Here is a 21,813-nt window from a genome sequence, read left to right on the forward strand (position 1 = left end):
CAGCAGATATGTCTAGCAAAAAAATGATGCTTTCTTCATGCTAGAAACAATCCACTTACTAACTCTTTTTCCTCTTTGTGTGTAACTGTCACTAATAGGGAAAAAAAACCACAATATAGAATTGTAGTTGCCATTGCCTGAACTGAGTGTAGTGGTGCTGCAGATGAGCTCAAGAATAGATGGATGCTGAAGCCAAGACACTTTTTGGTCTGAAACTGTGAATGTGTTTTCATAGTTACAAGTGATGTTTTACTGGGCCGCTGCTACAACAGTAGGACACAGTCGTAAAGTCTCTGACAGGGTTGTGAAGTGTCTGACATTCACAGCCTGAAACCCCTTCTGGCACAGGGGGAAAGCGGGGTGGCTTTGGCCAAGATGGACACTCCAAGGATATGGGTGTTTGGTGAATTATAGAGCTTGGCTGCGCTGCTGTAGCTGTTGGGGTGCTGAGTCTCAGGTGCTTGTCTCCAAGGTAACACTTAGACCAAGTCTCCCTGGCTGTTCTTAGGGTAAGGAGGCCATGCTGTCTCCTCTTACAAGGAAATATGATCAGGAGACTGTAACTCGTATTGCTTCTGTAGCTTACGTTAGTATTTGGGTGACCAGGGTTCTGCATTCCACAAGGTCTTGATGCTATCCAAAAATTACACAAACCACCAGAACATCACCAGGGATGGGAATGTCTAAGGAATGAAATGGAAAATAATTCTGGCGAGTCCAGAGGCACAAACAAACATTCTAAATACTTCATTCAAGCAGGACATTGTAATAAGACCACTCGTTCCTTCCAGCCTCTGTCATTCCAGATACCTTGTCATGCCTCTGTAGTCTTTCCAAAATGCTACAAGTAATTCTGCTTCAAAATACTGTCTGGTTTTGGAACTAGCAGCTGATACTGTGCGGGTGAACTGCGCTGAAAATAGAGTATGTGTTTGCTGAAATGCTAGTTTCTGTCAGTGCCAGTAATGAGGATGTGAAGGAGCTAATCAAAACCCCTCATGAGAGTGCTTTCTGATAAGACTGTGATAGTTTGAACTCTGATATTCAAAGTACCTAATTTTCATAGCTTTCTTTTCGATTTTAAATTGACTTCTGTCAGAAAGCGCGTAAGTCCATCACACCATTGTGCTGTCACAAACTCAAAGGAGCTGATCCTTCCACTTCTGTTAAATACTTCACCACTCTGAACACTGTGTAAGTTCTGTATATTTTAGTGATCACAGGCTTATTACTTTAATGGAAATGAGTTTCTTGTCTGTGGGGTTTTTGTCAGGTAACAAGAATTACTGAAACCACATTGCTTTGAAAGCTGAAAAACTTCTCTTTGTAAAGGAAGCAGTGAAGTGAAATCTCATAGTTCATTCTGTGTGCTTGCGAACTGCTGTGGATAAAGTACAGCACCAGGACTCCTAAGCACGATAAATCTTGTATGGCACATTCCACCCTTTAGCAAAGAGATTGAGCTGAACTTGAATTCAGATCAGTTTGTCGCATTTAAGTTCAGGTTAACAATGTAACTGTTATCACCTGGTATCAACAGTGTAAGCAATACAACATAGCATTACCCAAGATTTGTAGCTGTGGTTGATAAAAAGAAGACATCTTTAGCATGAGGGGAGGAAAGTATTTCACAACTAAATGTGAGGTTCAAAAAGGTGCTTGTAGAAATGCAGGGCTGCTATGAACTACTGCAGTACACCTGAAGACCTGCAGTGGTTACTCAATTACTTGCCTGTGTGCCTAATTCAAGACAAGTGTTTTAATAGGAGATACATACTACAGCACGGGGGTTCTTCCTCTCTAGTGATACTGGTGTGAGGAGAAAACAGCAAATACAGGAGTAAGGCTCAGTCACTCATTTTCTGCTTCATTTTTGATGCTTTGTGCCACCCATTTTGAATAGCTCCAAGCTGCAATATTCTATAAACTGATCACACATTCAAAGCATTACAGTTAAGCATTGCCTAACCAATGATGCAGTCGTTTTTACTCTTACTGTATTACCTGTTTCAAAGGAAGAATAATAATAGGGGTGGTTTTATTCTATGTTGCACATGGAATTTCACTTACACTCGCTAGGCTGGCCTGTGTGGTAATTTTCCTTGCTTTTTTTAACACTTTCCAGGAAATAATGGACAGAATTTATAAAAATGTCATGAGTAAAGTGCAGGAGATGAACTACATTCAGAGAACTCTGTTCAAGATAGGCTATGACTACAAACTGGAGCAAATCAAGAGGGGATACGATGCACCTCTGTGTAACGTGTAAGTCTAATTCACAGTCCAAATGGACCTTTTTCCTTGCGGTTTGTTAAGACAGTCTAAAAGCACAATCAGCTCAGCTACCTGACACAGAGAATTCTCATCTAACACACAAATCTTATCTAATCACTGAAATAATCCAAGTTCTTACTGGAAATGGGTCAGATACTTAATGGTAAGAGTGACTCATCTCCAGAACAGATGACTGGTTAGTTTTCATTGCATTGGGGTTTTTGGTAGTAAAACTGGAATGTTTGTTTAGTTAAGTTACAGGAATTCTACCATCTTTAAGTGTTGCACAAGAGGTAACATTCCCGATTCTCCTGCTGTCCGCTGAAATCTGTGAATGAAGTTAATTTGAAGGTGTTCCAAATAGAAAACTACACAAACCTTCTTCGTCCTTTCTAGAAAAGCTGAGGGAATGGTTTTTAAGGCTTTTTTTCCTTCTTTCAAGGCTCCTGTTTAAAAAAGTAAAGGCACTGCTGGGAGGGAATATCCGTATGATGCTCTCTGGAGGAGCGCCCCTCTCACCTCAGACACAAAGATTCATGAACATCTGTTTTTGCTGTCCTGTTGGTCAAGGCTATGGACTAACAGAAACATGTGGAGCTGGAACAATTACAGAAGGTAGTAAAAATGCTTCTGGAAATATATAATTTGAGATATATATGTATGTATATCATATATATATGAGGGTTGGGTGGGGTTTTTTGTAGTCTGAACAGCTGTAGTGCTTAACTGCAATAAAGTAAGAAAAGCTACTGCCTTATTTATAGTTCAAGTGTGTATTTCATATGACAAAAATAACTGTTTTCTTCCTTGTTCTCTCTCCAAGCTACTGATTACAGCACTGGCAAAGTCGGAGCTCCTCTTATTTGTTGTGAAATAAAACTGAAAGACTGGCAAGAAGGTGAGAGTATGAAAGGTTTTGATTTCAGAGTAACTGATGTAACCAGTGCTTACGTGGTTCCTTTGCCTGTCTGCTTGGCTCGGTGTAGCACATGAAGTGGTTGTTCTTTTGTAACAGTCATCAGTTTGTGTACTTTAACTTCAAGTTGAATATTTTCTTGGCAGCAGAATTTAAAGTTCAGTGTAATTGTGTGTGGATTTCCTTGTTTTCAGGGGGCTACACCAATAAAGACAAGCCTAATCCTAGAGGAGAAATCGTCATTGGTGGACCTAACGTCTCAATGGGATATTTTAAAAACGAAGAGAAGACAACAGATGACTTCTCTGTTGATGAGAACGGTCAGAGATGGTTCTGTACAGGAGATATAGGGGAATTTCATCCGGATGGGTCTCTGCAGATCATAGGTTGGCCTCAGTTTTTGATACCTTAACATATTACAAGATCTTGACTAAACATAATTACAAGCATGCTGTTAATCCTGTTGTTGGCTTTGCTAGAGCTAATCTACTGAAGGTTACCTGCTTGAGAATCACAGGGTAAAACACATTCCCAAAGGTGCTCGCAGCTGTAGGAATATTTTGGACGTGATGCTGTTTCCTGTGACATTATCACTACCCAAGTTTAGCACATGGACTTTAAAGAGTAAATGTAAGATTGATTTTTGGTATCAATTACAAAGCTTTAAATCCCCATCACTTTGGTACAAGTTGTGTGACAAGCAGTGTAGCACTACAGAAATGTGTTTAGAGAAGCCTTTATAAAGTTGGTTTATAAAGCTGTTAGCTGCTTTCAAAGTTTATTAAGATGCTTTTATTCATGTTTATGAAGAATCTTGCATAGCACTGCACATATAATACATATACAGTGGTTTTGCAAACGAGCCTGTGGAAATGCAAAAGTTTAAATGGAGCCGTTTTTGCCTTCTCCTACTCCTAGATCGTAAGAAAGACTTGGTAAAGCTACAAGCAGGAGAATATGTATCTCTGGGCAAAGTAGAGGCAGCACTGAAGAACTGTCCATTGATTGACAATATCTGTGCTTATGCCAAAAGGTAAGAGTGGTATTAATTTAGAAACTCCATCGAGGGTAAACATGAAATTCAGGCTCTGACCCAATTCTCTGACACTAGACTGTAGTTTTCCATGGTTTCCATTGAACACACACCCTCACCCCACACCCCCAGGGTGCAAGTTATAAACAGCATCTCTGAAGTAGTACAGGCAGCCAGATTCCCTAAAACCTGAAGAAGTGACCTACCTCTGTTGGCATTTCTCCTATCCTAATGCACTCCAGCTCCATCTCATCCCTTCCCTAAACAGGTGTCATTATATCTAGCATGTGTTTTGGCTTTCTGGCAAAATACCAGAGTAAAGTTAATCTGGCCGCTCTGCACCTGATCCAGAGCTCTCCACGGGGTTTTGGAAATTCTCCCAGTCTCCTCTCCCTCCCCTCAACTTAAACACGCTACATGAAGGGGACTGAAGGGAACTCGCTAAACACCAGATGTAGCTGCGGAGCTAAACAGAGACGTGCTCATGACATTACTGCAAAGCATGATACCAGTCAAACCTAATGTTGTAAAACAACTTAGAATACCTCTGATAAGTCATCGGTTGTGAAGAGTTGATGTACAAGAAGGATTCTGTATGGGGGAATCTGTGGGAAACATCTGACACCCCGAAACAGAAGTCTCAACTGTTTGGATCTTTCTTCCTTTCCCCCCTTGCCACCGTATGTTAGCGACCAGTCGTACGTGATCAGCTTTGTGGTTCCTAATCAGACGAGGCTGACAGCATTAGCGGAGCAGAAGGGTATCAGTGGAACCTGGGTAGATATTTGTAACAACCCTACGATGGAAGCTGAAGTCCTGCGAGAGATTAAAGAAGTGGCAAACAAGAGTAAGTAAAGCAGCATGTTGTGCTAGCCAGTCTCACGTGCTTACCCAGCAAGTGATCCTCACTAACTGCCCTTCCTTCTTCCTGTTGCCTCTATCTGCCAAAACTTAGTAGTTTAATTGGATGCAAAAACCCCACATCAAACTGGTGAAACAGTTAAAATAAGGTCCAAGAGAGCTGAAAATTTGGAAGGGAAGTTACAAGACATTTGCTGGTGAGAAAAACTGGCTAAGCAAAAGACTTCAAAGCGTTTCCTCCTCCCCCCATGTGACTTCTTCCCCTGCAGCTCTGAAACAACCATGATCCCTGTGGCTGTAATGGCTTAAAGGCCTCCTATTCCTTGCTGTGGTACTGAATGATCAAAAGCCTCATCAGTCCTTTATGGTGCCAAAAATGTAACAAAGTCACTGGGGAAGAAAGTCTCTAGAGCACTTGGGACAGCATATGAGGAGGTGGTAAAAACGGACATAAGTACATGCTGAGCACTGCCTCTCAAACTTCAGAGAGGAGAAATGTGCCTTTTGAAACCAAGAAAACAAGGATGAAAGGCACTTCTGTTAAGGCTTCCTTTAGAAAAAGATAAATCAGTCCCCCAGGTCTCAGACTTGGGTTTAAACATTTTAATCCATGTTTTCTGTCGTGAACTAGGCAAATTACTATCCACATAGGTAGCTTTGTTTATTCAAAATCCGTTGCTTGTGTGTTCTTTCTGCCTTCTGGATGGTGCTCTGCTATTGGGATCCTACTTTCTCCAGAACTGTTTTAAAGAGCTCATTCCCGTTTTCAGCAGAACATAACGCACCCTGTCACGAGCAGGCAGAGAGCTAAACAAACTGACAGAGTACATTACAATCCCAGACTGAAGTTACAGAGAACAGCTCCTGGTGCAGACCTGGAGCCAGACCTCGTCTGGCCCGCATCTGCTGCCGCCTAGAGGCGACACTGCCAGACATTGTCTAGGAATTCAGCCACAAGTCTATGGATGTGGGATCCCAAAACAGGGCTATGTGCAGGAGCTGACAGCAGAGTCCATCAGGTATTGCACACGTGCAGCAGCTCCCTACTCTATCCCAATGTCTCTGCCCTTCTCCCTTAAGCAGTTACCTGCCTTCTCCTTACCCTCTTTGGCCTGTGCAAGGGAGAAGCTGCTTTGGTAGCAGTGAGGCTGTGCATGTGCCAAGCCGCTGCTTCCAACTGAAGGGCAAATAAGTAACTAATGTAACAAAAATACAGAGAAGGCCCTTTATTCTGAACTTTAAACAAACTCTTGGGAAGCAGAAATTTGGGAAAGAATCATTCAACCATGGCAAGTGAAGAAGTACTTCGTTGTACTTTAAATATGAAGCACATCCAGCTAGTCCGAGTTAGTCTCATTATTACTACATTCCTACAATAAAGATACAAGTCTGGACTTCAGCGTATCCTCTTGGGACAGTCATCTCAGATCTCCAGGCTACACACTCATTGTTGCAAGCTTTAGATTTTACACTGTCACATCCAGTACAAGCTATAATACTAGAATATCTGCACACTATCTCAGCATTGGTACAAGAATTAGTATTTCATTTGGCTGTGTAATCATAGTCATGCTTGTGTTTCTTCTTGTCCCTGCAGTGAAATTAGAGAGGTTTGAAATACCCATCAAAGTACGGTTAAGCCCTGAGCCCTGGACCCCAGAGACTGGGTTAGTAACAGATGCCTTCAAGCTGAAAAGGAAAGAACTGAAAAACCATTACCTCAACGACATCGAGCGAATGTATGGAGGCAAATAAACAAGTTGTGTTGACCAGGTTGTGCAGATGGTTCCTTCTCATGCCTCAATTTTGAATGTCTGTGTATGCTGTAGATATCACACATTCAGAAAATATACCAAATGGATTACTGTTTCTATAATCTGTATAGAGTACAACAGAGAGTATCTTAGACTCCAGATTCTTAATTATTAGCAGAATAAGATGGTCTTTGTAGAGTTTCATGTGATGATCTCCAGTTTGGAGACAGACATCACGATGTGAAGCAGTATGACCAGGTAATTTTATCGCTGCGTTTCTCTAGCACATTCAGACTGCTTACAACTTCTCCTTAATACATTCTGAAATCTGGCCTGAAATCTTGAGAAAAATCAGTGTAATGGTGATGATTCTTCTGTTATAGTAAGCCACTTAGTGAGAGAGGAAAAGAGTATTTAAAATCTACCTTTCTCCATTTAAAAATTAAAACATTAGTCAAGGAATTGCTAGAGATCATTGATAATGTACTGCCTGAGAATGGATGGATACTTCTGCACATCAGTTAGCATCCTGAATATTTACAGTGCCTAAGAGAGGATACAAAGTAGACTTACTGAAATAAAGGTGAACTGAAAAGCTTTCTAAAAACAAGGTATTTGAGATTCCAGCTGAGAGTGTTGAATTAACTCTTTCAGCTTCCATCTCACCAAATGGGGTTTTATTTGCCACTGAATTTTAATTCAAACAAACAGAGCTTTCCACTAGGACACAGAGCATAAAAGACAAAGCCGTGCACTGCCGTACAAGGGGCTGATGAGAAATCATCACCTGAATGCAAAACTTGACTCTCCACTGCCAAAGAGCAGTGACATTGCTGGGCTGTTGTCTCTAAGTGGATTTGAAGCGCCAGTGAGTGTTTGGTTTGGGGTTTTTCTGAAGGGTGGTTGGTTTTAAGGCACTGATCCTCTAAACCTTGACATACGTGTGAACAATGGTACAGGTCACCTGTATGTCATTTAGAGGATCAGGGTCTAAACATCAATAGTCGCTTTATGGAAGGTATTTCCGTTCACCTTTTAACTACAGTGAGTATAACAAGGCAACAGAAACCAACAGTAGTTTCCCCACGTAGTCTTGTTGTACTTACAGAAGAGTAGTCTGTGACCAGGGAACCTTTGTTTTATGGAACTTGTGAAAGGGACAAATCACTCTTTACAGAAATTCATTATAAAAATGTGCTGTTATTAACTGGAAGTCATAGATGTGAAGAAGTGGGAAGATACAACTTAATAATAGTTCATCACTTTGTGTGCAGAATCCTGTACTGTGTCTCCTTTTGACTTGTAGCTAAGCTCCCGCATTCCTGCTACTCTTCACACTTGAACCATAAGTGCTGTAAAAAGTGGAGGCTCTTGATACTGTTCTACTTTGCACTTTCTTAATCGTTTTATATATGTTGCTTACATTTTGTACAGCTGTGGCCCTCAACTGCTATATATTACAAATTCATTTTAAAGTATTTATAGATTTCTATTCATAATATTTGTGTTGTGTATATGACGGTAAAGAAAATATTTGGTATTGTCACTGTACAGAAAGTAAAGATTTTGTATGATGCATCTCCTGAACACACTTGCAATTCCAGGGCAAGTTTTTCCTTGATTGCATGTATGTGCATTTTTCCTTTTTCCAGTTCAAACAGATTTGGCAAGAATAAGTCATGGCCGTGTACTCATGAACTAAACCATCCCTTCTCCTTGGGACCAGCTTCAAACTGCCCTGTGCATAACTTTCTCTGACCAGTCCAGAACACTGCCAGCTCCCCTTCCAAGAATGCCGAGGGGAAAGGGAAATGGAAAATGGCACAGGGCTGACTGTGCTTAGTTGTGCGTGGAACCAAACAGTCACTAAAAGGAATGAGGAAATAGCTTCTGTAAGAAAGAAAATGATTTTAATATACAGGTATGACAACAGCAACTACTTCCCATCTAAGGAGCAACTTCTTGAACGACTTGCTCATGGAGCCACATTACCAGTTTTTCCATGTTTCAAATTGGTCACTATTCATCACAGAATCATTACAGAGCCTTTTGTTGGCCTGTTAGCATCACAGAAGTGAAATACATGTAAGAAACTTGCACTTGACTATGTCTGCAGGTTCTATGGGTTTGGTTTTTAAGCCATGAATGTATTTATACGCAATGTATTTTATCGAGACTGCAGGTATGTTCTGTGTCTACACATGCGCAATGTTAACATTTCAACAGTGGAATACAATTTAAATGGTTCAAAAAGCTGTGTTCTGCAAGCTCTTTGTGTTGCACAAGTTGTCTCCAATTCCTGTCCAGTGCCTCACGTTCTCTTGGAGGCTGAGCACACCTTAGAACACAGCAGCAATGAGCAGGTGCTACAGATGTTGAAAGCACAGCCTAGCATGGGCCTGGTTTTAGGAAGTGGCCTAAATGTGCATGTGCTGCAAAAGGCAATTTGATCCACATCAGCTTTTCAAGCATTTTTAGAGGAGGCGAAGGATTACATTCAGATACGGGGATTATTTACAAATGTATTTGCAGTTTGGCAAGAGCTTTATCCTCTTTCTTAATGAATTCTGAATACTTTTGTGACAGCTTGGGGAGAAAGAAACAGAGGATGAGCAAGAATGTCATTCTTGTCATTAGAAGTAAGGAACTCGGATGCATAGATAAACAGTGGAAGGCTTCAAAACCATTACAGAATCATGTAGGTTAGAAAAGACCTCTAAGATAGTAGCATTCAACTGCTAACCCACCACTGCAGTGTGAGGGAGCAGTTCATTTATGAAACGTGAAGATTCCAGAAAGCTCACAGTAGCTGCAAGATCTTCAGAAAGCTGGTTCAGAACTTCAAATTGCCCTCCTCAGCCTGAGAAACAAGTTGAAAGAGAAACAAAATCCAGTTTGGGCATCTGATACAAGATGTTTAGGCATTCTAGTTCAAAAAGCCCCATGGGATATCTAGAGTTTAAGTACCATAAAAGTGGGTCTAGAAAGCTTCACGTGTGAAGGAAGATTGCAGTTAAGTTCAGGTGGCCTGAAGAATGGTGAATTGACAAGAGTAACCTTCAGCTACATACATATTGCCCTAAGACAAGCACAAGAGTTATCACCATTGGAAGAGAAGAAGCAGAGAGTAAGCTTACACTGAGTGACATTGATTATTAGATATTTTAAAAGAAACACCTTTAAAACTATTCCTTTCTAAATGCTGAACTAGTGCCTCAAGATCCCTACCTTCTGAAAGGCAACAGAGCCTCTGTGTCGATAAAGGTTGAACAGCACCTTTTAGAAACAGCTTCAGCACAGAACTGGGGCTGGGGCAGGAGAACCAGGCTGCTGCACATAATGCAATAGTAATGCTGCAGGTAACAGCAAGGTGTCATTAAACGGCTTGCAGGGGGACAAAAAATGTATAAACAGAGAAAGCGATGAGTTATTCTCTTTAAGAGTAGGTGTTTAACCAACCCAATCCAATTTTAGTGCCCATTGCACCATCTTTGAGCATAGCATGACACAAGAGAGCTGCCTGCCGAGGAAGCCTGTGTGTTGAACTGCCATTCCCATCGCACACTTTCTGGCTCTATAAGGAAAAGGATGCGAGTTGAAAATGTGGGTCACTAATTTTCAGACAGAAAACCCCACCAGCCCCAAACCTACCCTGTCCCAGAATAGTTATTTCAAATAACTACGTTATATTTGAATGATCAACCAGGGATGTTCTGCAATTACATGCCATGCAAGAAATACGTTCTCACTATGGATTTGGTTTTGGTGTGCCGTTTGTTGTGTTGTGTCTTGGTTTTGGGTGGTTCTGAGCAGGCTGTTTGTTTAACAAAGCCTGTCTAATGGCTGAACTCTATTTACATGAGAGTAAATCCGTTTCCCTTGTGGAGGCTAAAATTTAAATATCAGACATTTAAAAGGAATAAATCTTGTGCTTTTTAGGAAGCCATGTTTTGAAGAAAATCAGATTTATTCTATATTGCCAAAGTGCTTTAATGAAGCTGATTATCACAGGGAATTTGTCCAAAACTATGTGCAATCCTGCCATCAGACCAGTGATAATGACATCATTAGACAAACAGCTCCGGGCACTGTGTGTGGTCCTCAGCCTCCTCACCTGCTTTGAAAGGGTAAAAACAACACCAAACCCAACTCTGTTGCATTTTTCACTTGTTTTCCCATTTTGGAACACTAATAACTTGCTCACTAATGAACATTAACAAAGATGCCAAGCATGTAACTAACACCTTCACCTGTCCTCTGTTACAGAAGGGTGACCACCCCAGCTATGCTATCCCCGTTACCTCTGAAAACCCAAACCCTGAGCATGAAACCCATCACTCTTAAGACATGATCTCCTATCATTACAGTTAACATCTAAAGCAAAGAGAGGCCATGTAAGTTTTCCTTATTTGCCTTTTAACAAATTAAGTGGTGGGGGAGTAATTCAGCACTTCTTGATTTGAAACAGCATTGAACAACTTCTAACAGGCTTCCTGCATTGCTGAACCTATTTAAGACTAAGACTAGCCTGACTACACATGGAGTCCACACATTATTGCTGCACTCAAGGAAAGGCCCAGCCCTGGGAGGTGTTGCCAGGGTTTTATTTGTTTTAAACAGCACTGTATCTAATCTAAACCTTTCCTGTTGGGTATAGAGCAGCTCATTACCTGCAGTGCTCCCCCAGGGAGGGAACATGAAGAACAGATCACTGTTCTCTACAGCTGCCTGCCCTACTCTACTTTCTGCCTTTCGGTTCTAATCACATAACCTCCAGATGAGCCTGGTTTTATGAAATGCCATCAGGGTCATTAAACCCTGTCGGCAAATCAGTCCACTTCCCCCCCCCCCCTTCCCTGCTCCCGCTCCCGGAGGGATGGGGAGGAGAATCAAAAAATGCAACTCCCACTGGTTGAGATAAGAGCAGCCCAGTAACTAAGGTATAACACAAACCACTGCTGCTGCTACCAATGATAATAATGATAAGGGAAATAACAAGGGAAGAGAATACAACTGCTCACCACCTGCCGACCGATACCCAGCTTGACCGAGCAGTGATCTCAGCCCTTCCAGGTAACTGCCCCCAGTTTTACATCCTGGGCATGACCAATACCTCTTTGGTCAGTTTGGGTCAGGTGTCCTGTCTCTGCTTCCTCCCAGCTTCCCCTCCTCCCTGGCAGAGCATGAGGCTCACAAAGTCCTTGGTCAGACTAAACATTACTGAGCAGCAACTAAAACCATCGGTGTTATCAGTGCTGTTCCCAGGCTGAAAGTCAAAAACACAGCTACTAAGAAGGAGAAAAATGACTGCTACTGCTGAACCCAGTACAGTCACTTAACCAGCCCCACTCTGTCCCTATGTTCAAAATACAACCCTCATCCCCTCTGCCCTATAAAGCTCAGGGTAGTGACCTCTAATTTCATTGCCTTCCATAGCATATTTGCCTCTCATCTAACAGGGAAGCTCTCACCTTGTGACTTTTTGTCCTTGTTATCTTTAAACCCAAATCTCTGCTGTGAACACCTTCCTGTAGCACAGTAAGGATGTTGCTGTGAGGAGTGGAAATGCACAGGTGGTGACAGTGACTTCCTGAGGAGCTCTGCAAACAAATGCTACACCACAACCCAAGCTGACTTTCCAGCAAGTCAGAGTGACTCAGTCTTAACCCACATACACCCCACTCTAAGCACTTACTGGCAAGCAGAGTCCTTGCTTTCAGAGGAAAGATGCCAAGGAAATTGTTCACACCGACAAAAAACATCCTGTAGAAAAGCAAATTAAAATCTGGCACTCTGTGAAGAAAAATCTACTGGACCTTTGGGCTCTGCTGAAATTCTAAATGGATATTCAGCCCTTCTAACTGGAGCAAAAACTGTAACCTATTGTATTTTCCATTTTATTTCCACTGTCTAGCTGATAATGTACTTTCAGTAGGTCACTCACAAGCAGTGAAAAAGCAAGGTGCCTGCACCACATCTGAGCCAAAAACTTTGCTTAAGAGATGTGATTCTGTAAAAAGACTCCTAAAAGGACAAAACGCACCCATATGCACATCAGCAACCTCCTCACTGTGCAGGCAGCAACCTCTCACTCATACCCTACTGCCTGTAAGTCAATACCACACTGACTTTGCCTCCCAGCTGCCCTTACAGATGGACACTCCTGGTCTGCTGTTAAAACATATCCTTCTCCCTGAAAGCAGAGAAAGAAAACAGGACAGGACACAGTGATCAGCCCTAGCCACCTCCTGGAAACAGGCAAAGAAACTGCACAGGGTGAAAACAACTCTACATGCTGGAAAGATTGTGATCCTGTAACACATACCACCAACACATCCACCTACAAGCACGATAACAACTGAATTTAAACAGTTACCAGATAAGAGCCTGGAAGGAGGAAAAACCTGAACATTCCTGGGATGTCAAAACCCCCATAACTATGGGCACAGACCTATGGGAGGGAAAGGAAAGTAAATGAAGGAAAGTTGCGTGTCTGGTACCGCCTCAGAACCCTCTCCAGCACGAACACCAAGAACAACCCAAACCCCAACCTGCTAACACTCAGCCCTCTCCTAGCCTTTCTGCTCAAAAACAACCCCTCTATCCGCTAATTCCAATTGTTTTAATTATTTCATTACTCTCATTAATTCTCCCTCTGGCCCTCTGACCCCCACGGCTGCTGCCACTCAAGCTCCTGTACCCACCACCTTTCCTTGCAGCACTGCCCTGCTTTTGCCTGTTCCATGCCACTCACAGCCAAGTGGCTCCATAAGCCAGCCAGGGCCTCCCACACGGATCCGGTGCACCACGATGCAGGGAAATGACTCTTGCACTGGGAGCAGCTGAACCCATGCAGCTCTGCCAGGCTGTCTTGGCGCTCAGTGCCTGGGTGCAATGGGACTGGAGAGATGCCAAAGCTCCCATAACTAGACCCAGCTCCTTCCTGCTCCTTGGTGGACCTACACTTACCCAAGTGTTCACCTTCATGACAGATCTTGCTCCTGTGATTCAAGGGGGGCTGGCAAGGGGTCTCAGTTTGCTCAGTTCTCTGAGCGAAAGGGAGATCTCTGTTCTCTCTCTGCTCCCTCACAGCTGGTGCACAGTGAGGCCCACTGGTCCCACTGTGTAGGATGTGCTCCTGGTCTCAAGGACACAAGCAAGGGCTGCTCGGCTGCACCTTTCAAACAGAATTACTTTTACCCGTTCTAGCGTGGGAGAGGGCGTTTGAGTGCAGCCTGGCACCGTGAGGAAGTGGGATCAGCCTCTCCAAACACCAGGCTGTGGGCGGCGGCGGCAGGGCAGGCAGCGCAGCGGGAGAAAGGCGCAGCCCCACGGCCCCGGCAGCGCCCGGCTCCTCCCGAGCAGAGAGGTTCGGTCCCCGGGCTCCGTGCACGAACCGCTTCATCTGACCTGCGGCCGTGATCCCCCTGCACAGTGCGGGGCTCTCCGCCACCGGCACAGCGCGGGTCCTGCTCACCGCCCATCCCGGGTACCGCCGCTCCGAGCCGCCGAGCCGGAGCCATGAACTGCACCGAGCCGCGGCGGCTGCAGGCGCTGCTCAGCGCGCTGCTGCGGGAGCTGCGCCGCGGCGGCAACGCCAGCGCGGCCGGTGCGGGTCCCGGTGCTGGTCCCGATGCCGGTGCCGGGGGGGACGCGTCGCTCTACATCCTGCTCATCATGATCTTCTACGGCTGCCTGGCCGGGGGGCTCATCCTGGCCTACACCCGCTCGCGGAAGCTGGAGTCCAAGCACGACCCGTACCACCTCTACATCGAGCGCGACTGGGGCCGAGCCGGGCCGGGAGAGGAGGGCGGCCCCGCCGAGGGGCAGCGGCTGATGTGAGCGCTGCCCGGCCGGTCCCTCCGGGCCTGCCCCCTCGGCTCCCCGAGGACCGGCGGGGTGAGGAACAGATCGGCACCCGCGGCCGGTCCTGCAGCGGGACCTGCTCTTCAGCTCTGCACAGATCTGGACTGCTTTTCTACAATGAACACCTGCATCGCGTACGTACAGAGACCACTCTCATCAATCACCTCTAGAGCTTACCTAACATCTTCTGCTCTAAAATCAGTTAGTATTCCACCCTGTTACCCGAACACAGTGCTACTGCTGTGGGCAGCCTTTCACAGAATTAAAAGCAGCTGCCCTATCACTGTATTACGAACCCTTCTATCACTTTAGAGCACTGGCAGTCGTGCCAGGTACAAAGGACTGGAAGGGTCAGGTCTCGTTCTGATAAATCAACTGTTCTGGAATCATTTATCAAAACAGGAGCTCAGAGGCTGAAGGTGCTCCCACGAGAAAGCATCAGAACCTCATCACAGTATTCTGTGCTGATGGACAGTAACTGTTAAAGGCATCAATAACATCCATACACACACTGAGACATGGAATTGCAAGAATACCTTTGTACAAGTTAAACCTTAAAACACCACACAGGATATGCTCTGTGCAAAAAAGCTGGGCAGGCAGAGGTTGTTTGCGTGTTCTAGCCATGTTAACAGTCTGTCATTGCTTGGTTTGGGCCTGGGGTGGGGTTTTTCCAGATAAAGATTAAGGAACAATTCCAAGGAACAAGCACCTTCACTAGGAATGGTGCACCACACTATCTGAACTGCTATTTGGATTTTATCCAAACCACGCTGCAGGAAAAAGCAGCTTTGACATTAACTTAAAAGGAGGAGAGTTTTTTATGTTATAGACTTCCTAACACTCATGAATATTCTTTCCAACAGCAAAACAGTCTTACATTTGTCTCCTACTGCACCTTACCCTCTCTACTACAGCTCTGTGGAGAATCACTGTAAACTGAATACCTGAAATGATGAGTTTAAAGAGAAATAAATCCTCGAGAGGACTGGCAGTTACCAAGTCAACTTTGTCACTGCAAACGACTGCAATAGCCACAGACTAAATGACAAAGTATTGTTTGGTATCAAACACTAGCTTGTGAATACCCAGACGTCTTCATTTTTGCACATATTAAACCTTCAATGCACTATGTGCTTAACACATCCTGTTTAATGCCAGCTGGTTACTAACTGCTTTCCACTGCTTCATCCTATAGACAAATTTGGAGGTTGTGGCAATCCTTGGAGTCAGTGTCCAACAAATCCACTGATTCATAATCTGTTTCTCTTCCCTCTCCCCCGAAACCCACAGTATGTGTAACATACCATTATTTAGGTCCTACCTAGAAAAAGAGCCGCCCTTGTGAAAAATTCACCTTCCATTAGAGAGTTCCCAGTAAGGGAAGCACAAGGCCTCCTGCCAAGGCACTAACAAAACATCACATTCTAATTATCTGCTGTTCCATCTGTACCTTCCAGTACCTGAAAGAATTGCAAGGTCTTGGTGAACTGCAGCAATCTGTGATTTACATCGGTCCATCTATTCTTATCGTTGCAGTTCAACAGTAACACCATCAAGCATTAACTGCAGCTTACACTGGAACAAGATTTACGTCATATATACAGATAAATACAGTATGTATCCACAAATGCAAGTGGCTATACAGCTGTGTTACTCGCTTCACACATACTCCTGGTGTCTCTAGCAGGTGATTTTCACACCTGTGTATAGGGATGCTGCCTGGTCGCGTAGGGATTGGGTCAGGAATGCCAAGGCACAGCTGGAGCTGAACTTGGCAAGGGACACAAAGGATAATGAGAAGGGCTTTTACAGGTATGTCAGACAGAAAAGGTCAAAGAAAGTGTACATCCCCCAGGTGAACACAACTGGCAAACAGGTAACAATGGACAAGGCTGGGGGACTCCTCTGCCTCAGTCTTCACAGGTGACCTCTCTTCCCACACCCTAAACACAGACAAAAGTGCCTGTTTATTACTGCCTGTATTTACACCTCATCACTGTAACTGTTGGGTGCAGAAAGTCTGCAAGAAAATAAGAATTGTTTTTATTCTCCACACCTGCCAGTCATCAGGGAATAACAACCACTACACAAACTAATTCCATTTAGAATCCTAAACCCTTTGTTTAGAATCATAGAATAGTTAGGGTTGGAAAGGGCCTTAAGATCATCCAGTTCCAACCCCCCTGCCATGGGCAGGGACACTTCACACTAAACCATGTCACCCAAGGCTCTGTCCAACCTGACCTTGCACACCGCCAGGGATGGAGTTACTATGATCAAGATGATGCAGAACCTGCAACTATAAAGATACAAAATACTTTTCAGAGCACTGTTCTTTCACAGTTTATCTTTTCCTGTGAACACACGGTACCATTTTTTGTTATAGCCCACATACTGTTTCAAATTCTGTTAAACCACAAATTAAAGGGAAAGTGTGCCATGGGATAGTTACAGAGAGGAGTTAAGTTAGAGACTCTAACTGACAGCAGAGTTATCGAGCCAAATGAAGCCCTCAGTTTCTTGAAGACTCTCCAATGAAAGCAACACCCATAGAGTTCAGCTAGAATCAGGAACCCTATGGGTTAGACTTGCCCCACTGAGCAGCACTGCCCCAGGTCTGGGAGAAATACAACCAAATGAAGCCTTTCATAGCAAAACTTCAGTCCATTAGGAATTCAAGCCTCCTAAATCAATTCACTTATACACAAGAACTCACAATGCCCCTCTGGATCATTCTGTCCAGAAGAGCCCAAGGATTCAGCATGGATGTCTTCAGTTCTGAAGAAGAATGTGCTTTAAACACTCAGAACCCAGGAACATGCTGTAGCTGACAGGAGGTTACACTGCAGAGCTGATAATGTTAAGTTCACATACAGTTCATTCTCACCCCTTTGGCACGAATACACACACCAAAGTACTTGAACACCTAAGTGGAATTCCCATTGTGGTACACAGAGACCTTGATAAATAAGTATTAAACCCAGCAGCAACATTCATTTGTGTGTGTTTGATTTAGTAAGTCCCGGTTGGAAACCTTAAAGAAGCCCATGAAACTGCAAACTTCCATGAGTGAACTGATTTAGACTGTAAAAGACAAAAATTACCCACCAAAATTCAATTTATACATAAATACTATAGTCTAAGGCACCTGTATTGCTGATGCAGGGCAACACGGTCATTTAGTCTCTGTAAGTCCATTCAATCACTGGACACAAGAGATAATAAGATAGATTTATTTGCATTATTAAAGGATAGATTTATTTGTATTATTAAAGGCATCTTTCTGAAGGGATGAGCTCAGCTATCAATGACCTACTTCTTCACAGTTAGGATCAGAGATGAAAGGCTTGTTTAGAAAGACTGAACTGCTCTTTCCTTCAGCACAGGGGGAATACTGAAAGAGCAATTTCTGGATTCACTTTTAATATAGCTGAAAAAATACCTTCTCTTTTGTCCCTCAACTGTGATTTATTTTTCCCAGCGTTCCTAAACCTTTACACTGCATCAGCTGTCAGAGCCTTGCACAGGATAACTGCAATATGTGACTGCTTGCAAAGCCTCACTGAAATCTCCACCTTCCAGCACAGCAAGACCTTTACAATATATTTGTTTCTAGAACAGTGTCTGCTTCCATGCAAATACTGACCTTGGATGTTCATTACTAACTGGATGATTTAAACAGCAAAGGAAAGTTACCACATGAACCATTCCTTATTTGAGTGTTTCATTTCTTCCTGGCAGAGAAACACCAGAGGCACAACAATATATTCTCAGTGAAAATAGTTACAATCCAAGAATCTGGCACAAATTTTGTCTGACTTCATGCAGGTATTTGCTGGACAGCAGTCTAAACTTTCGTACATTTTAGAGGGAAGCATCACTTTGAGATGGTTACTCCAGCCAGTTCAACACTGTTCACAGCTTGATGGTGCTCCTGGTGAGGCACTTGCCATGGGGTTATTATTCCTGACACATTTTTTCACTGCAGCACTGACAGAGCTCACAGCCTGCCCCAGCACCAGGCTGCAACAACCACAATGTGTAACATTGAACGCAAGTAGTAAAGATAAGGAAGCACAGATGTATTTCTTGCCCTTTTAATATTATAAGAACAAACCATGAAAACTAGTAATAATAATAAAGGGGCAGAACATCAGGTAGAGTTTTACATTTATTTTTTTTTAATTAATCTTACAAAAAGTCTTAATTTCAAAACTTACAAAATATATTAAATCGTGGAAAATTACTGATAAAACAGCATCTCTATAGTGTGCTTTTCTCCCATCAGGATAAGGAAGCGTATGCATATCAAATCCATCAGTACAAATGATTCATACCATCACAACAAACCCCTTTTCTTCATCGAGGGCAGTCTTGGCTGTAGTGATCATGAAATGGTGGAGTTCAAGATCCTCAGGACAGTGAGAAGAGCATGCAGCAAGCTCACTGCCCTGGACTTCAAAAGAGCAGACTTTGGCCTCTTCAGGAACCTGTCAGTAAGGTTCCATGGGATACAGCCCTAGAGGGCAGGGGGGCCCAAGACCCTTGGTTGATATTCAAGGATCACCTGCTGCAAGCTCAGGAGTGTTGCATCTCAACTAGAAGGAAGTGCAGCAGGAGGGCCAGGAGACCTCCTTGGATGGATAAGGGGATGCTGAGGAAACTTCGAGGCAAAAAAGAAGCTTGCAAAAGCTGGAAACAAGGACAGGTGGCCTGGGAAGAATACAGGGATGTGTCCGAGAAGCTAGGGACCAGGTTAGGAAAGCTAAGGCCCAGTTAGAATTAAACTTAGCTATTAACGATAACAGGAAGGGATTCTACAAGTACATAGCAAATAAAAAACAGAGAGGGAGAATGTAGGCCCCCTCAGGAAGCTCTCCGGAGAACTGGCTCCACAGGATTTGGAGAAGGCTGAGGTTCCGAATGACTTCTTTGCCTCGGTCTTCACTGGCAAAGGCTCTGACCAAACCACCCAAGTCTTGGAAGGCAGATGCAGGGACTGTGAGAATGAAGACCTTGCGCCCACTGTAGGAGAGGATATGGTCCAAGACCATCTTAAAAATCTGAACGTGCACAAGTCCATGGGTCCTGATGAGATCCATCCACGGGTCCTGAAGGAGCTGGTGAATGAAGTTGCAAAGCTGCTGGCCATTATATTTGAAAAATCCTGGCAGTTAGGTGAAGTTCCCGATGACTGGAAAAAGTGAAATATAACCCCCATTGTCAAGAAGGGGAAAATGGATGACCGGGGAATTACAGAGCAGTCAGTCTCACCTCTGGGCCTGGCAAAATCTTGGAGCAGATTCTCCTGGAAGGCATGCTAAGGCACATGAAAATCAACAAGGTGCTTGGTGACAGCCAGCATGGCTTCACTAAGGGGAAATACTGCCTGACCAATTTGGTGGCCTTCTATGATGGGGCTACAGAACTGATGGACAGGGGTAGAGCAGCTGATGTCAGCTACCTGGACTTGTGCAAAGCGTTCAACACTGTCCCACACGACATCCTCGTCTCTAAATTGGAGAGACATCGATTTGATGGATGGACCACTCGGTGGATAAAGAACTGGCTGGATGGCCGCACACAGAGAGTTGTGGTCAATGGCTCAATGTCCGGCTGGAGACCAGTAACGAGTGGTGTCCCTCAGGGATCGGTGTTGGGACCGGTCTTGTTCAACACCTTTGTCGCTGACATGGACAGTGGGATTGAGTGCGCCCTCAGCAAGTTTGCCAATGACACCGAGCTGTGTGGTTCAGTTGATAGGCTGGAGGGAACGAATGGGTTGGAGCAATCCCAGGCACAGCTACAGGTTGGGCAGAGAAGAGATTCAGAGCAGCCCTGCAGAGAAGGACTTGGGGGTGTTGGTCGATGAAAAAATGAGCATGAGCTGGCTTCAGTGTGCGCTCACAGCCCAGAAAGCAACCGTATCCTGGGCTGCATCAAAAGGAGCGTGACCAGCAGGTTGAAGGAGGTGATCCTGCCCCTCTGCTCTGCTCTTGTGAGACCTCACTTGGAGCATTGTGTGCAGTTCTGGTGTCCTCAACATAAAAAGGACATGGAACTGTTGGAACAAGTCCAGAGAAGGGCCATGAGGATGATCAGGGGCTGGAGCACCTCCTGTATGAAGACAGGCTGAGGAAGTTGGGGCTGTTCAGCCTGGAGAAGAGAAGACTGCGTGGAGACCTCAGAGCAGCCTTCCAGTATCTGAAGGGGGCCTATAGGGATGCTGGAGAGGGAACTCTTCATTAGGGACTGTAGTGACAGGACAAGGGGTAATGGGTTCAAACTTAAACAGGGGAAGCTTAGATTGGATATAAGGAGGAAGTTCTTTACTGTGAGGGTGGTGAGGCACTGGAATGGGTTGCCCAAGGAAGTTGTGAATGCTCCATCCCTGGCAGTGTTCAAGGCTAGGCTGGACAGAGCCTTGGGTGACACGGTCTAGTGCGAGGTGTCCCTGCCCATGGCAGGGGGATTGGAACCTGATGATCTCAAGGTCCTTTCCAACCCTAACTATTCTATGATTTTAGGATTCCAAGAAACAGCACAAGTATTTTAAGTCAGTTTAACTGTAGTATCTCAAAAGAACAAAGCAACATGAGTGACTGATAAAGACAACACAAGGAATATACAAAAAAGAGATCTATTAAATCTTCAGTAGTCACAATTTAGTATGTGAAAGTGCTCAGCTCTTCAGCTGGCTTGGTCTCACTGCCTGGTTGTACATTAATAACTTGGTATCAAACAGCAAAAAATGGTGGCAGTACCTCCTGTTCACAGTTTAGAGCATAAACATCATTGCTTTATAGATCGCTATTGTAAATTCTGGACATTATAGCAGAGCCAGCAGCACTAAACCAGCTGGATGGTTTGGTACTGAATGGAATAAAAAGCATTTGTATGCTCTTTTCTCCTATTTTGAGCATAGATGTTTTAACAAGCAGTGCAGAGCTGCAGCATCCCGAACTTCTCCAGCTAAGATGGAACAGATCTTTTGTTGTGCCATTAATTACTTGGCTGTAAAATCACTGATTTAATCCATGAGCTACATTACACTCCACAAAAATATTTATACACCAGCATTTTCAGACAAAAGAGCAACAGCTAAT

The 21,813-nt window shown here is 44.0% G+C and overlaps 2 protein-coding genes across 4 annotated transcripts in view; both read left to right on the forward strand.

The window, feature by feature from the left end:
* The window catches only part of ACSL4 (acyl-CoA synthetase long chain family member 4), a 28,178-nt gene extending 21,325 nt beyond the window's left edge, over positions 1-6,853 (forward strand). For all 3 annotated transcript variants that reach the window (XM_057399446.1, XM_057399444.1, XM_057399445.1), the window contains 7 exons: positions 2,126-2,265; positions 2,717-2,889; positions 3,098-3,172; positions 3,385-3,576; positions 4,109-4,223; positions 4,913-5,070; positions 6,682-6,853. In XM_057399446.1, the coding sequence (XP_057255429.1) occupies positions 2,126-2,265; positions 2,717-2,889; positions 3,098-3,172; positions 3,385-3,576; positions 4,109-4,223; positions 4,913-5,070; positions 6,682-6,839 (1,011 nt within the window). In that variant the 3' untranslated portion in view covers positions 6,840-6,853. The remainder of the gene's footprint in view (positions 1-2,125; positions 2,266-2,716; positions 2,890-3,097; positions 3,173-3,384; positions 3,577-4,108; positions 4,224-4,912; positions 5,071-6,681) is intronic.
* A 7,506-nt stretch (positions 6,854-14,359) lies between these two features.
* Positions 14,360-14,950, forward strand: KCNE5 (potassium voltage-gated channel subfamily E regulatory subunit 5). The gene has a single exon (XM_057399465.1). It carries the CDS (start codon positions 14,360-14,362, stop codon positions 14,678-14,680), a length of 321 nt encoding a protein of 106 aa, XP_057255448.1. The 3' UTR covers positions 14,681-14,950.
* The last annotated feature ends 6,863 nt before the right edge of the window (positions 14,951-21,813 follow it).

Source organism: Pezoporus wallicus, unplaced genomic scaffold, assembly GCF_028554395.1.
Source record: "Pezoporus wallicus isolate ANWC-B61680 ecotype Strahan unplaced genomic scaffold, APGP_CSIRO_Pwel_v1 contig_13659, whole genome shotgun sequence".
Classification (NCBI taxonomy): domain Eukaryota; kingdom Metazoa; phylum Chordata; class Aves; order Psittaciformes; family Psittacidae; genus Pezoporus; species Pezoporus wallicus.